This window comes from Mya arenaria, chromosome 14, assembly GCF_026914265.1.
Source record: "Mya arenaria isolate MELC-2E11 chromosome 14, ASM2691426v1".
Lineage (NCBI taxonomy): Eukaryota > Metazoa > Mollusca > Bivalvia > Myida > Myidae > Mya > Mya arenaria.
In genome coordinates, this window is record NC_069135.1 from 44428798 (window position 1) to 44446130 (window position 17333).

The following is a 17333-nucleotide window of genomic DNA, read 5'->3' on the forward strand; positions in this document are numbered from 1 at the left end:
GGCCACTTAAGGCCAACAGTTAATGCTGAAACCATTCCGGTGAGGGGTTTGGGTGCCACTTAAGGCCAACAGTTAGGGCTGAAACCATTCCGTTAGGGGTTTGGGTGCCACTTAAGGCCAACAGTTAGGGCTGAAACCATTCCGGTTAGGGGTTTGGGTGCCACTTAAGGCCAACAGTTAGGGCTGAAACCATTCCGGTGAGGGGTTTGGGGGCCACTAAAGGCCAACAGTTAGGGCTGAAACCATTCCAGTGAGGGGTTTGGGGGCCACTTAAGGCCAACAGTTAGGGCTGAAACCATTTCGGTGAGGGGTTTGGGGGCCACTAAAGACCACCAGTTAGGGCTGAAACCATTCCGGTGAGGGGTTTTGGGGCCACTTAAGGCCAACAGTTAGGGCTGAAACCATTCCGGTGAGGGGTTTGGGGGCCACTTAAGGCCAACAGTTAGGGCTGAAACCATTCCAGTGAGGGGTTTTGGGGCGACTAAAGGCCAACAGTTAGGGCTGAAACCATTTCGGTGAGGGGTTTGGGGGCCACTTAAGGCCAACAGTTAGGGCTGAAACCATTCCGGTGAGGGGTTTTGGGGCGACTAAAGACCAACAGCTAGGGCTGAAACCATTGCAGTGAGGGGTTTGGGGGCCACTAAAGACTACCAGTAAGAGCTGGAACCATTTTGGTGAGGGGTTTGGGGGCCACTATTCGGTGAGAGGTTTGGGGGCCACTAAGACCAGCAGTAAGGGCTGAAACTATATCGGTGAGGGGTTTGGGGGCCACTAAAGGCCACCAGTAGTAGTTTAAAGGGGAAATTGTCAAAGAAAAACTTGCATTTTAGAAGCCCTTTTGAGGGCTCTACTGGCTTCAATTTTGAAGCAAACTGGAGTGTCAATACAACAAAAAAAGTAACAAACAAATTTATTTGCAGAGCAATACATCAATAATTCATGAAATGCTTTTCATTAACCAAATACCAACTTAGTATATAATAATCAAAGCATCAGTACGCAATAAAATTCTTTTTTCAATAATCTTTATCCCACTTAAAAAATAATAAATTAAAACAGTAAAACAACAAACTGGTAACTGATGAAGCTTCACAAACCCCACATTTTGTTTTTCCACCAATATCAACCTTGTTGATGCAAGATGACATATACCATGATATACAGCAAGAAGGGTGACATGTTTCTAGAAAATTCCCCTTAAATTTGCTTCAATTATTTGAATCAACAATATTGACGTTGTTTCCGCGGCTCAGTTTGATATATTTTCCATCCTGTTACAAAATCCAAAAAGTAATAAAAGTAATAAGATTATTCCAATTTTTGCATTTTTTCAGCAAGACGCCATTGTGTTGGCTCCTCAGTATAACAAGCTATTTCATTGGACTATATGAAAAGTGTTTTTTTTATAGGATTTTTTTTATTTGTGTATTTAGGATACCTTAAAATTAGTGCCATTGGAATAGAAGTGATATCTATAAAAGCCAGCGTGTGACACATCAATATGCGCATGCCCTCGAGTCGGATTTTTCAATCCGGACCGGAAACACATGATTTATATTTTTTCTTGCATATCTAAAAATATCAATTTGTGGAAAAAATGATGTAGAAAACAAACTTTTGTACATTTCATCAAAAAGCGCGTGCAACGTTGTTTACTGACGTCATGAAGTGCTGTAATTTTGAATAACTAAAAATCATGTTTTGTTCTGATTATTTATAAATTTATATTTGATTGCGCTTTATTGCAATAGTATAATATTTTTTTCATAAACCATGCAATAAAAGAAATAAGAAGTGGCGCGTTGTTGCGCGTGACACATCTTACATGGGGGGTGTAAGATGGGTTTTTCCAGCAGTGGTCACATGACCGGAAACACACATCCGGTATGCAAGAAATATATATCTTGCAATGCATCTTATTGCCAGCAATTTGCTATTGGAAGTAACAGTGACCTTGACCTTTAAGCAAGTTTTTGCTTCTTAGAGTTTATGAAGGTGTTTGCCTGCACCCATTGCTTGGCCCTGCCTTGACTCCATTACGACTTTAAGTGCATTTAAATGCCATGAGATGGAAGGGACTACAATTACCAGCCACATTTAGATACTAGATATCCAGAAACAGAGTGTGACAGTAGTGGATATGGCTGCAATACACTAGCTCTCGTACCTATGCGTTCTGTAACCTGTCCGACGTACTGATTCCTGGGGGACAACCTTGCTGGGTCCAAACAGTACACAGAGTACTCCAAATTTCACAAAACTACTTGATGCAAGATGTGTAAAACCAGAGTATTTATACCTGAGTGAGGGCACTGGAGTGGAAGTAGACTGGTTTGGGCAGGGAGAAGTCTAGTTTGGTCCACTGGAGGCTTGGAAGGTGTAACCTCCAGATCTTCTGCTGGATTCTGCCACCCCCTAGTCCTCCTATCACATATACACCTGGAATATATGTGCTCACATTATACCTGTAAAACATGAAGCCATGTATACACATGTAAAATATGTGGTTATGTATACAACTGAAACATAGGTGCTCACATTAAACGTGGAAAACATGAAGCCATGTATACACATGTAAAATATGTGGCTAGGTATACACCTGGTAAATAGGTGCTCACATTAAACGTGGAAAACATGAAGCCATGTATACACATGTAAAATATGTTGCTACGTATACACCTTGAACATATGTGCTTACATTAAACGTGGAAAACATGTAGTAATGTATACACATGTAAAATATGTGGTTTCACATACACTTGAAAATATGTGTCACATACACTTGAAAATATGTGGTCACATAAACACCTTGAAAAAATATGGTCATGAATACACCTGGGAAATATGTGGCTACTTGTACAACTTGGAAATATGTGGTTTCTTATACACCTGGGAAATATGTGGCTACTTGTTCACCTGGGAAATATATGGTTACTAGTACACCTTGGAAATATGTGGCTACTTATACACCTGGGAAATACGAGGGATGATCCAAAATAAACAGGATTGTTCTCACATAACCAATATGGTTTAATATTTATACTTCAAAATATACATTAACAAGACGTGGATAGTATCCGCTACAAACACTGACAATTTCATGAAAATAGTATGTATGTTGCAAAAATTACAGGGCTCTGAACAAGGTCACTAACACAGACCCGGCGCACGCCGGATGCATTTGAGTGTTTTTCAAAATAATCGCCGTCACACTGGATGCACCGTTGGTGGCGATGAATCCATTGGTGTCGGAATATTTCCCTATACCACTCAAGAGTCATATTGTTTGATAATTTGTGATGTTGCCGTGCAGAGATCTGTCAGCGAATCGAAACGATTTCCTTTTAATTGTTTTGATTGCCGGGAAGATGGCAAAATCAAAAGGTGCCAAATGTGGGGAATATGGTGGGTGCAAAATTGTCTCGAATCCGAGGACCCCGATCTCCAAACGTCTGTGCAGTATGGGACGATACATTGACCATATGCAAAATGAAATTCTCCAGGGGAATCCCTGGTCTCTTTTTCTGCAATGCGTGCATGAGATCCCGGCAGAATACCTGTTCACGTGAAAAAGACATTACGGACCGCATATGTGATAATAAGTGTGACAGGAAACGATTCGCTATATGCAACTTACAAAATTACAGTAGATAAAAAGTATGGTATCACATATTTTAAAATAACACATAATTTCTGTTCATTTAAAATAAAAAAGGGGTACATAAAGTGCTTAATATATATCAATTAAATAGTTTTTACTTCAAACATAAGGAAATGTTTGAAATACATAGTGATATTTATATCAAAACTCGAAAATTGAATAACAACTAATTATTAAGTATAAAAAAATAATCTGCATTTACGGTCATATGGCTTGGGGCGGTGTGGCTAAGAATCATCCCTTGTATGTCAACAAACATGATGAACATGTACTTTCCGCAGCTCTTTGACACCCGGGGGTGGGGATCCGCTTCGTTTCCACACGGCCAACTGCGATTTTGACTCGGGGTCGTAAAACCAAAGCCACGTCTCGTCTGTTGTTATTATCCTACTAAGAAATCCGTCTCCTTCCCGTCTATACCTAAGAAAGTTCTGGAATCACGGACACAGATTTCTTTTTCATGGTCTTTTAACAGGCGTGGAACCCAGCGTGCATGAACCTGCGAGCATTATTTGTTTAAAATTGAAAAATCATTTGTGAAAATAAAAAAACGTGTATTAATTCAATTATTAAGTTATTTAGATCCTTAGACTGGGCAAGTTAGTAGGATAAAAAAAATCCGATCTAATTAAAATAGATTTCTTTAACATAAAGATGCTTAATCATTTATGAGCAACTTTTTTTAAGAAATAATATTTTCATATCGTATTATTAATGCACACACACCTTCGACATTTGTAGATCCTCAGTAAGTATTCTATGAATTGTTCCATACAACATTCTGACCTTTAACCGTCGGTCCTTTGCTAATGCGTCACCAACGTTGCACCATATTTCTTTTTTCTTCCTCTACTCTCATCATCTTCAAGGCTCTCTATGCCGTCGCGGAAACGCCGATGCTATTCAAAAACCAGACTGCGACTGACCCTGACACTTGTCGCCTCTATCATCTTGTAGGTTTGTGTCGGCGTTTTCCTTAATTCACTACAAAACTTTTTAACTGCCCGATCTTCAATGCAATCTGATGACGCCATTTCATACACTCTGATCATTGTTTTGAATGACGCTTGTTTATTTTCGCATATAACGTTCAAATGATGTCAAACTTGCATATGACGTCACAACTACTTCAAATGACGTTTTTGTATTTTTTTTAATATATATTACTTATACACCTGGGAAATATGTGGTTACTTATACACCTGGGAATTATGAGTTTACTTGTATACCTGGGAAATATGTGGTTACTTATACACCTGGGAAATATGTTGTTTCTTATACACCTGGGAAATATGTGGTTACTTGTATACCTGGGAAATATGTGGTTACTTATACAACTGGGAAATATGTAGTTACACCTGGAAAATATATGGAAAATAAATGGTGCATTTAATAATGGGAATGCAGTTGAGGTGGTTATGCCTATAAATATTTTAACTAAATTTTAGAGATGCAAACGAATGGCAAAATTGATATTCGAATATTCGTTAATTCTTTCGAACGAATATTCGAATATTTGATCACCGAAATACATATTTTGGAAGATGTAGTAAACTACTATTATTATTCGCCCAGGCAAATTTACCCTACTTTGTCGCGCGGTGGACCCTGATTTCCCCTAAATGAGCCTTTTTAAATTCGATATTTTCAGGAATAAAAAAAACCCAGTACATTAAAAACAGACAAACAACAAAATCAAATAATTTCAATTCCGCTGCCTTTATATTTGTAAACAATGTGAAATAAGATGCATTCCTAGTCAAATAGCATTTTGCGCCAATGGAGGGTCTTTCCATAGGACAAGCGGCCTCGTTCTGAGATTGACCTCTTAATTGACGAAATATAACTTGGAAAACTCAAACCAACTCGGGAAGTAGTAAAATAATAAAACGAAAACATATCTGGATTTGACTCATCTATTGAACAACAATAGAGAAAAATTATCCTAAAACCCTATACTGTATGTTTACATTTCAAAGCACGAACATTGTATCGAAACATGGAGAACAGTTTAAAGCACATATATGTAACAACATTATTGTAGCACATGGCATTCATATCATCACGGCAATTTGAGCTTTGTTGCACAGCTTAATTTCCAGCCAAGACAAAACATTAGTGTTGAAGCCGATTCCTAGTCAGATATTGTAACAGTAGGGGGACTTTTTACAGTACCCGACGATATGTCCCTAAATGACATATGACACGTGTTTAGTGTATTGTCATCACATTCACACCTCTGGCATTAGGGGCCAGTCGTTGTAAAAACAAGACAAACAATGTCTACAGTTGTAGGCAAAAGGTTTTTTATTCTCTTTATTGAGAATTAGTATTATTACACTTTTTTTCGAATATTCGAATACCTAATTTTTGGCCATAACTCCAGAGTTGTTTCATCCGACTATTCATCAAACACAGATGAGGAATAGCTGTTTATGACCAAAAACCTTTTAACATAGTTAACTATACATTATATAAGAAATGCGTTGAGTTTGAGAGCAGACAAAATTAATTGGATAAAATTTTGACAATTCAAGAGTCATAACTCTGGAATGGCTGTTTATCAAAAGCAGCTGATGTGCTATTCCCATATACAATTTTTCAACATTTGGTAATAATTGGACGAGGAAAGACTTCAACTGATGCGCAATTCCTTAAGTTAGTATCGGAAGTGCTAAAACAGTCCATATGAATGTACTTACTGTCAGCGAGCAGGTGGCAGCTGTGACATTTCCTCCCAGCTGGATACACTGGAAAAGAGTACAGATTAACAGACATACAAACTTGCTAATTACCAAGTTTAAAACTGCAGACATACAAACTTGCTAATTAACAAGTTTGAAACTAAGACATACAAACTTGCTAATTAACAAGTTTAAAACTGCAGACATACAAACTTGCTGATTAACAAGTTTAAAACTACAGACATACAAACTTGCTGATTAACAAGTTTAAAACTGCAGACATACAAACTTGCTGATTAACAAGTTTAAAACTGCAGACATACAAACTTGCTGATTAACAAGTTTAAAACTACAGACATACAAACTTGCTGATTAATAAGTTTAAAACTACAGACATACAAACTTGCTGATTAATAAGTTTAAAACTACAGACATACAAACTTGCTGATTAACAAGTTTAAAACTACAGACATACAAACTTGCTGATTAACAAGTTTAAAACTACAGACATACAAACTTGCTGATTAACAAGTTTAAAACTACAGACATACAAACTTGCTGATTAACAAGTTTAAAACTACAGACATACAAACTTGCTGATTAACAAGTTTAAAACTACAGACATACAAACTTGCTGATTAATAAGTTTAAAACTACAGACATACAAACTTGCTGATTAACAAGTTTAAAACTACAAACATGTTGATGACATACAATTTTCTTTATTAACAAGTTTAAAGCTACAGACATACAAACCAATACCATTGCCATCATTAATATTTTGAGATAAAAACAGATTTTATCATTTTATTTCTGGAGATCTCCATATCTAAGATTTGATCATCATTTTTCGCATCATTATAAGACTCGGTGTTCTTCGTCATGATTTTCATTTTGGTCAAACATATCTTTGAAATGGTTGAACAAATAGTCAGCGTTAGAAGAATTTCATTTATCTATCTTCCTTTCATTACGTTTCTTTATTGTTTTCCAAAATTGATGTGGTTTGGAAAGTGCTAATTTGTTTAAGCGTTGACCTTCTTTAGTCTTATATGCAAACAAGGTCTTATATTTTTCTTCTATTATATTTTGTTCGTGCTTTGATGAAAGTCTGTCTATTTATTTCAGACTTATTGCGGTTATAAATATTTCTCTTTGTATTAAATTCTATTTTGTCATTAAAGAATGTTTTATTAAACTACAGACATAAAATCTTTCTAATTAATGTGTTTAAAACTACGGACATACTATCTTGCTGATTAACGAGTCTAAAACAACAGGTATACAATCTTATTCATAAACAAGTTATACAAAAATCTGTATCAACAAGTTAAATAAAAATGATCTGTGTAACTATTTTCTCTTCAAAATTATTCAAAAAGGTAAGAAAAAGAATATTATGATTACTAAATGTGAAGAGTACAACTGGTTATATAAAAACAATCATTCATGTACGTGATTTTCCTCCATCAATGTCTTGGTATGGCACTGTTGGGGCTTTCTCCCAAACCCTCATCTCAATGTGGAATACATCAATCTGAAACAACACTTTCACAGTACACAATATGTCTAAAACAACTGGTACCCACACAAAATACATGGTCTGCACTCACAATACGCATTCCCCTAACACTTCACAATTACCAGGGGCTAATTGACAGATAAAATTTCGTTTAAATGATTTTTAAATAAAATTTACCAAAAATTGAGGTGTTGGTGAGACTTGTGGCGAGCCTACGACATTATATTTGTTTTAACTCTACAATGAAGTGTTCTATCAACTGAGTTCCAACAGTTGATAATTGGCAATCCTGGGAAACAGCCGGGTCTGTTCCAGAATAAGGGATTTACGCCCAAAGCAGGGTAAAAGGGCTTAAGCCCCTTTTGAAATAGTTTCAAGTCATGTTTATTTATATTCATTTTAAAGCTGCACTCTCACAGATTTAACGTTTTGACAAGTTTTTTTATTTTTTGTCTTGGAACGAGCAATTTTTTGCGAAAATCCATGAAAGCCAGTTATATAAGACTGCTGACAAAAAATTAGATCGCAGATTTTTATATTTAAGGTCAAAAATTGATATTTTATGCATTTTTCTTAATCCTTAAGTAACGGTTTAAAGCTGCACCCTCACAGATTTAACGTTTTGACAACTTATTTTATATTTTGTCTTGGAACAAGCCAATTTTTGCAAAATTCCATGGACAAAAATTGATCTTTTATGCATTTTCTTAAACCGTTAGTAATGATTTAACCCATAAAACATTAATTTTCGAACAGAATATGAAAATCTACAAACTGATTTTTTGTCAGCAATCTTATATCATTGATTTGCAGATATTAAGGGAAAAATTGGCTCTTTCCAAGACAAAAAATAAAAAAGTTGTAAAAATGGAATATCTCTGAGAGTGCAGCTTTAAGCCATTAAACAATAATTTTCATACGGAAATATGAAAATCTACGATCTGATTTTTTGTCAGCAATCTTATATCATTGGTTTGGAGATATTTACGCAAAAATTGGCTCTTTCCAAGACAAAAAATAAAAAAGTTGTAAAAATGGTGTGCAGCTGGTACTTCCTTAACTATTCTAATGCAAATGTCTGAGCAAAAAGATTCTTTACAACTGTACAATGTTTTACAACTGACAAAGCAGCAATATTTTTTGTCCATCATTTTATAATTTCCCTATTGCCATCTAATCACACACTTATTTCATTAAATTACCGGTAGCTTGCATACTTCTTAAGATAACGCAGGATCCAGAAAGAAGAAATTCTCACTACTTTGATGCCATAGCAACCACAATTGTTGCCCTCTGAAAACAAGGTTTTGCTCTCTCTCCAAAAGGATAGTTTCATGACCGTAATTTTAATCCTGTTTGAGTTATGCCAAGATCGAGCAAAAGAATGGTATTTTCACAGGCAAAACTTTAAAACCATAATTTATAAAGCTTTAACATTTTTTTCAAGGAAAAGGCCCATAATTTGCCATCAATTGGAACAAGAATTACATAACTTAGTATATTTTCTGCTACCCATGAAGACTTTGAAGATATTTTGAATCAATCACTTCAGTGGTTACAGAGATATTTAATAGAGTACTGGTACTGACTTCTTTCAGTTGGTACTCTATGCCTGCTGTCCCCCCGCCAAACAGATAAAGGTTGCCCTCATAGTGAACTACTTCATGTCGGTATCTGTAATGTTAACAAAATTAAACATCAACACTAATTCAACCAGAAGCTTGTATAAAGCAATTTCCTAGAGCTTAGTTACATTGGTATGGGGCGATCATTGCAAAAACTTGTAAATAAATCAATAAATAAACAAGAGGTGTCACAGTAAGTGAATGCTGGACAGCCTGGACACGACCAACTATAACCTATATATGTGCCTACATGACAAAGTAACAGTCTGGCATGACCAACTGCAACCTTCAGGGCTTAAAACATCTGCCTGAAAAATATGTGCTCATATATGCACATGGAAAATATGCGGTCACATATACTACTGGAATATTATGCATTCACGTATACACCTCAAAAATATGTGTTGATATATACACTCAAAAAATATGTGCTCACGTATACACCTGGAAAATGTCATAAATAAACAACCAACTATATTACAAGTACATGTACATATATACAGCATTCCATACTGATTAAACTCTTAGTGTGACCTTGAACTTTGAGGTAGGGTCGTGGGTCTTGCATGTGACATGTCTTTAGGTACTGAGCACATAAGCCAATTTATTTTAAATTCCCTTCCTGCATGACAAAGTTACAGCCTGGACATGCAAAACCATTCCATAATAATAAACCTGTAAGTATGACCATAACCTTTGAGGTATGGTTATGAATCTTGCACTTGACACATCATCTTTATGTACCCAACATATGTGCCAAATTCCTCCTTTCATGACAAAGTTACAGCCAAGACACAGATAATGGGACCGGTGGACGACACAATTTTAATATGCCCAACTTAGCGGGCATAAAAACATTTCAAATTTATACACTAAAGATATTAAAAATCGCATGATATCCAGTTACCTTTCACTTGGCACATATTTGGACCTTGGTTCGAGATGTTCCCACGTGAGATCAGTGAGGTTGAGTCTGTTAATGTCCATGTCATAGGTAAAACCACTTGTTCCACCAACAATATACATGTAGTTATCTATTTGAGCCAATGCCTGAAATACAATATAATAAGAAACATCGCAATGCTATGAAAGCTGTTTTTAATATATGAAGCAACGTATCAAAGTTTTTAGTATTTAATCTTGGTAATTTGATCACACATTGTTTTTTTACAAAATGCCGAAGTTACAATTTTTGTAGATACAATTTTTGAAGGTTCGGCATTTTTGTTTCTTTGTGAGATGTCCAATCATTGCTTTGCATTTTGATCACAAGATACAACAACATTTTCTCATTGGACTATTCACTCGGCATTTTGCAGAAAGATGCGGCTCGCCATTATGATTATTATTTAATGATGTAAAAATTCAGAAACAGAAAAAAATGCAGCTTTGGCATTTTGAAGTGAAGCTATCGATATGTAACATTGTTATATCTTACTCAAGTAACTGAGTGAAAACAATTTTTCTAGTCATTTTTAGTAACAAAAACACTGACCCCAAAACATACATATTTCTTGAGACCGCCACAGAGCGTTTTGTTCAGAAAACCAGCAAATTTTGACATATAACCACGGGTGTTTTAATGGTGCAAAAAATGTGTCAGTATCTCTTTACATGCCATACTTTTGGAAGGCTTCCCTTCATGTCAACACCTTTAGCAAAGCATTAAAGAAGGTAGCTAAGTCTGAAAAAACAACCCTTATCATTGAAACAGTTTGTACTATTGACATTGTACTCTGTGTAAAGGCAGCGGGAGTTTTTCACATCTGCACACATTTAGAACAGCATTGACAGTGCACAATGATGCTACAGTAATTCACATTAACATTGTTTATTCATTATTTTCATAGAGTATTATTTTACATAAATTTGATTTGTACAATAGAGGAAAAAATATATAATGTAACTTAAGGTTTTTCAACTCGCCATATCCTGATTTTCCACTGCCGTTATAACTAAATAGAGGAGATGTGACAGGGTTCGAATTTAACTTTTAGAAGCACTCGCAAAATTTTGCGAGTGCAATTTGAGGCAACTCGCAAAATGAAAAATCAACTTGCAATTTTATTATTTGCTTTATTCCCTTATAATATTGTCTAACTAAAGTAGAAAATAACACCTAAGACATATTATGAATATTAAAAAGTATCAATCTTGATGGACTCGACTACTAGAACTTGTTGATGGCTTATTCTATTTGGGGGGTATGGAAAGACTCATCTGATGCTGGCAGCTTTTTGATAACAAAGCTGTCCAATAATTTGACATTGTTCACTTTGTATATTTACCCTCGCCATCGGGTAATTTAATACCCATTCGACAAGCACGCTACAAATTTCATTAAGTCTATAAGTATTAAAAACAATAAAATAATAAATTTAAAATAAAAAAAAAGCAACAGTAAATGTAGCGTGGATACTTTGGACCATGAAATATATCGATCAACGAAGTCTATTCATTTTGACAGTTGGGCGGAAATATATTCAAAGGATGATGGGGTTTACATATAGTGCGCAAAAGCGCTAAATTTAGCCAATGATTGAGCTAGGTGATTACGTCATTCGTATTAACTTTGTATTATGCACGCCTCGGAGCATCCCGGAAAGATTCGAGATAAAACTCGGCCTTTTCCGTATTTGTTCTATTTTTGAAAACCTACTAGAGCGTGACTCCGTACTGTCTTCCTTATACCGGTAGTGTAAACATGCCACTTATAGAGCCTGCTGTTTACACTCGGCTACGTAGCGGAATTAAGTTCATGTTTATTCTACTTTCCTTTTAACATTTTGTGGTCAAAAAAAGCCACTCGCAGAATTTTGCGAGCTTGAATAAAAGTCACTTGCAATTTCCAAATGTCGCTTGCATTTTGCGAGTATGCGAGTCTAAATTCGAACGCTGTGTGAGTTATGTCCCTTTGAATTTAAGGAAACAAGCTAAATTTTCCTCATTGATTTATCTGAAGGTTCAAATTTAGCCTGAAATTGACTTCATAAAAATTGTCAGAAGCCTAATACAATAGATAAGACACAGGTATTTTTTACTTGGGAATTCTAGGGGAAAAAGTGTGTCATATACATGGAGATTTACCGTAACAATAACATGCACTAAAATCTACAAGCACCTGTCCGTATTTTGGTGCTGCAGCCTCTTTCTCTTCACTGAGATCTTGCTCTTGAACAATACACTTCCACTGGAGGGTATCCAGGTTAAAATCATAGATGGCGTTAGAGTTAGAGCCACCAAAAGGCACACCTGACCCCCCTGTGTGCAGAATATGTCTATGAAGTTTAAACACTGAAAAAGAAAACATTGAAACAATATCCAGTTCTGGCCACCAAATTCAACAGGAAAAGAGAAGCCAGCAACAAACTTTCAACATCAGCGAAATGAATTTACCAGTTACTGACAGCTTAACAAAAATAATTTCAAATAAGTAATGCCTAAATTGAAATACTTAAAATAAAGAATAATGTCCAAAGTCCAAAAGTTCACTAGTCCTGGTATTTTAAATGTCCACAGAAATTAAATCCACATGAAATATTGAACACACTATTAGAGCACTGTTTTAATCCATCAACACCCTCAGAATAATTTCCACAAAAGTTTGAAATGTAATTGTCACAGAATAATTTAATTAAATCCAAGATTTTAGAAATGTTCTAGGCCACTGGTGAAACTTTTATAGAACCTTTTATTTTACCCAAAGACCAATGATCAGAGTTTGCCCGTATATACCAAATAAGTATGTTCAAGAACATATCATCACCTTAGTACAATTTAACTAAATATCTGCATTATGTGTGAACTCTACAGGGGTCTGCCTTAAATTTGCATTTTACGTCCAGTGAGGTCATAATTAACTGCAGTTACGTCTGGTCATGCATTGCCGGAGGGCAGAGATTTACACCATGTGCCTGGTAACCATTCAGCATTATCGGCGATTATTGGTGAATTATTTTAATAACATCCATTAGATATATACAGTCAATGGGATTGAAATATATAATAGGCAAGTGTGTAAACAGTGTTTATTCGATGTACTGCAATGAGTTCAAAGGCCCTTTAGTAGATCAATTAAACAGTAGTTCACATCCTGTGGAAATTGCCAGATTCAATGGCTGTGTAAGTACAGCAAAAGAATACATCACATATTAACAAATGATGAATGTTTTATAGTTTACTTGTGAAATTTTCATAAAAAACATTGTTTTGAAACCACAAAACCATTTACTAAGCTATATGTAAGGTTTACTATAAGTATAAGTAAGACAAATAGTGAAAATAAGCCCCGCCCCTGGCTGTCATGTTTTAAACAATCAACATGGGGTAAAGAATTTGATAGCTTTCTCTAGTCTTACACTCCATGTGTTACCGACCAGACATACATACCAACATGTGAGGCGAGGCCTGTGGGAAACTCCCCCTCCATCTCTAGTTTCCTCCAGGTGTCTGTTACCATCTCGTACTGCAGCATCTATGCACAACAGTCATTTCTTTATTTTATAGATTAATCATATGCATATATTACGTTATGATTGCACCGAATGAAAAACCAGTGAATGCCAAAATGGTACTTTTCAGCAGAGACAAATAACTAAAAAGTGTAAATCCCGAACCTGCACTTTTTTTGCACTCAATTTTATATGGAATTAAACCTGTCTTGTACTAAGCCTATAAATACAAGCACCATATTTCATTCATCAAGAGCTTTAAGAGGCCTCTAATCTCTGATGATGGTGATTTTTTTTTGCTTTCTAATTGCCTATATCAGAATGGATGTTTTCTCAAAAGAAGAGCGAAAAAAAGCATATTCAAGAAAGTTAAATAAGGTTTTTGCATCAAAATGCATATATATACTTGTAAATGCATATACTGGTTTTTCATTCCATCGAAATGCAAATATTTTATTTTACTTGTATAACGAAACCATATGACAGTTATAAATATTTTTAGATATGATTCATTTGAAATATCAGATCACATGATTTTATAGTTGGCGTCCTATCGGGGCATCGACTGTATTTGAGATACAGCTTAACTTAGATGTTTGGGTCACAAGAAAAAAAAATGTCCAGGATGTTATTAAAATTATTTTCATATGTTGTGTTAGGAGAATGTCCATTGTTTATTAAAAGTGACTTTTGCCAATTTACTATATCCAAGATGGCTGCCAAATGTTTGTGATATGAGCCGCATTGCACGATTTTGGGCCTTCGGACATACCCTAATTATTAAAGTAGTTTTGAAGTTATGCTCAGGACAAAAAAGTAACAAAAGGCAATAACTCTGTAATTAGCTAAAATAGAGTCATAGTTCTTATACACTGCCCTTTCTCTAATTATGTTCTATCATCGTATAAAGTTTAATTAAATTCCATTAGTTTTCAAGTTATCCTCCAGACAAGAAAAATTGCAACGGACTGACCGACCAACCGACCAACCTACCAACCAACCAACCACAGGATGACTCCATATACCCCTGCAAACTTCTTTGTCGGGGGTATAAATATAAAAGCTATATCCTTAAGTACAACAGTTTAAAATGAAGGAACATACAATTTACAACTGCCAACACATTTGACACATACTTAACATTAATAAATTATAAAAGAGGAAAGGTAAACAGGAAAATTCAAATTTTGGGATTTTTTTCATTCTTTGACCTTGAAATGACCTTGACGCTGACCTTGATGTGCTTAATGTTATATCTCAATTTGAAGTACATTATGACCGAAGTAATATTCATGTGAGTATTCAATGAAAAAAGCCATATTCAAACATAGTATTTTTACTGAAATGGCAATTTATGGTGGCCATCTTTGGGGTCATCTGCAGTATTTTCTTTTTGCAGGAGCCAAAAAGTGGCCAAACTCACTTTTCATAATTTACGTACTTTTACCTACAATATGACGTAAAAATATTTTGTATCTAGCAGAGGGGTACAGTAAATTTCCTAATTTTTCACATTTTTCTGTTTTGGAACGCAGACCATAGGGACCAATTCATAACAAGAAGATATGTTATCATGTATGTTTGTTTATAACATAACATACGGCGCAGGAGTGATATAACCCCATGCAATATTTTTCATATATAACTAGTGTAATAACTATGCAAATTACAGTAGGTAACCGCATTGCAGAAAAATGTATTCATAAGCGCTGACAAAAAATGTAAACAAACATTAGAAACGATGTTTCAAAACAAATTATGTCGGTGCCAACAAACTCAGCTCCATGATGAAACAAATGGTGAAGAAGGCTGGGCTTAATCCAAACAAACACCTCCCTGACCACAGCGCCAGAAAATACCTTCTCCAGAAATTGAATAACAACAATGTTCCTGCGAACCAGATTATGCAAACATAAGTACACAAGAACATTGCATCTATAAACAACGACAGCCACATAAATCCAAATCAACACAAGGAAATGTCCAGCATCCTGTACTCCAGTGAAAAAATCCTGTCTACCACCTTGCAAAATGCTCATTCTAGGCTGTTCGACATTAATGCTCAAGTTCACACACTGTCACAGTCACTGATTCCACATGAAATCCCACTTTTTCTGGAGGATTTTACAACATTTATGTAGCTTGAATTCATGGAAGTAATGTCCTTGTGCACATCCATTAAAATTCCATGCTGTAATCGACCAGCTACAAAGAGAATTTGCACTATTGAAAGCGACAGTGACCCTGACTTATGTTCTTTTTAAACTTCAACCGCCAAATGACATGTACACACTCGCGTAAATACTTCTGACATCAGGCAGTTATGACATTGTTGTTATTATTATTGATTTGCTTGATTTGGACCGTAAATGAGTAATGTTAGAAATAGAATTTCAAATGAGTGTTGTATCCATTTTATTAAACTCGTCATTTAAAAACGATAAAAACTCGGCAGAGCTTCGTTTTAATCGTTTTAAAATGAACTCGTTTAATAAATTTGATACAAAATAAACACTCATTTGAGATCCTCTATTTGTATGTAATTGTGATTGTATTAAAGATGCACTCTTACTCCCAAATAAGATTTACCACATTTAATAATATTGTTTTAATATTCCAAAAGGGATGAATAAATGTCGAAAACAATGGTTCTTATGAAGGATACTGAGTTTAATTTGAAAGAAATGAGCATAAAACACGGTATTTCTACCTTATGAGACTATAGTAGATCACAGTAAATATGTTAGCATTCACCAATCATTTAATATTTTTGCGCTTTTTGTTATTAAATACACGGTTACAATCTTGTTATCAGTAATTAATATTTTCCATATATGAATTATTTAGTAAGAAGTAAATGGTTTATCAGTGAAAATTGATGTTTGTTATACATGCAAGAAAGTATAAAGATTACCTCTTTGAGGAGGGGAAAACGCGTGTGTTCATCATTTTCCACGTCCCAGAGGTCAGAATTGAACCCTCCCCAGCTGTACAAGAACTGACTGTCCACAAGCACACGGTGACCACTCCTAGGTATTATCAGATCTGGCAACAGAAAAATACATAATTATCTTATTGCCTCAAGATCATTGCAACTTGTATTTTTACACAAGCTACATGTGCATGGACTCAGTTGAATAAGAAATAGTGCACTTTTTCATTTTAAATATCTCCATTTTAATCAAACACATCAGTCAGAACACCACCTTTACACACCATTTGCTATCTCTGGAGCAAAAAACGATTCCCTCAAGAGTAACGGTCCTTTTGCCTTTTGCCTTTTATAAAGGCCAAATCTTGTCTGTACGACTTTAATTCAGCGCTTTACCAAAATACCAAAACTTGGTGAAAACCAGCAATTCCAAGCATTAACAACGATTGCCCCGGGTG

At 35.3% G+C, this 17333-nt stretch overlaps 1 protein-coding gene across 3 annotated transcripts in view; it reads right to left on the reverse strand.

The window, feature by feature from the left end:
* LOC128217822 (kelch domain-containing protein 10-like) overlaps positions 1-17333 on the reverse strand; it is a 35584-nt gene that overhangs the window by 7909 nt on the left and 10342 nt on the right. For all 3 annotated transcript variants that reach the window (XR_008258274.1, XM_052925225.1, XM_052925224.1), the window contains 8 exons: positions 16858-16988; positions 13882-13966; positions 12614-12786; positions 10400-10542; positions 9457-9541; positions 7801-7882; positions 6364-6411; positions 2300-2439 (listed from right to left, as the gene is read on the reverse strand). Coding sequence is in view for 2 of the 3 variants with exons in the window: in XM_052925225.1 (XP_052781185.1) it covers positions 2300-2439; positions 6364-6411; positions 7801-7882; positions 9457-9541; positions 10400-10542; positions 12614-12786; positions 13882-13966; positions 16858-16988 (887 nt within the window). In the remaining variant the exon portion in view is untranslated. The remainder of the gene's footprint in view (positions 1-2299; positions 2440-6363; positions 6412-7800; positions 7883-9456; positions 9542-10399; positions 10543-12613; positions 12787-13881; positions 13967-16857; positions 16989-17333) is intronic.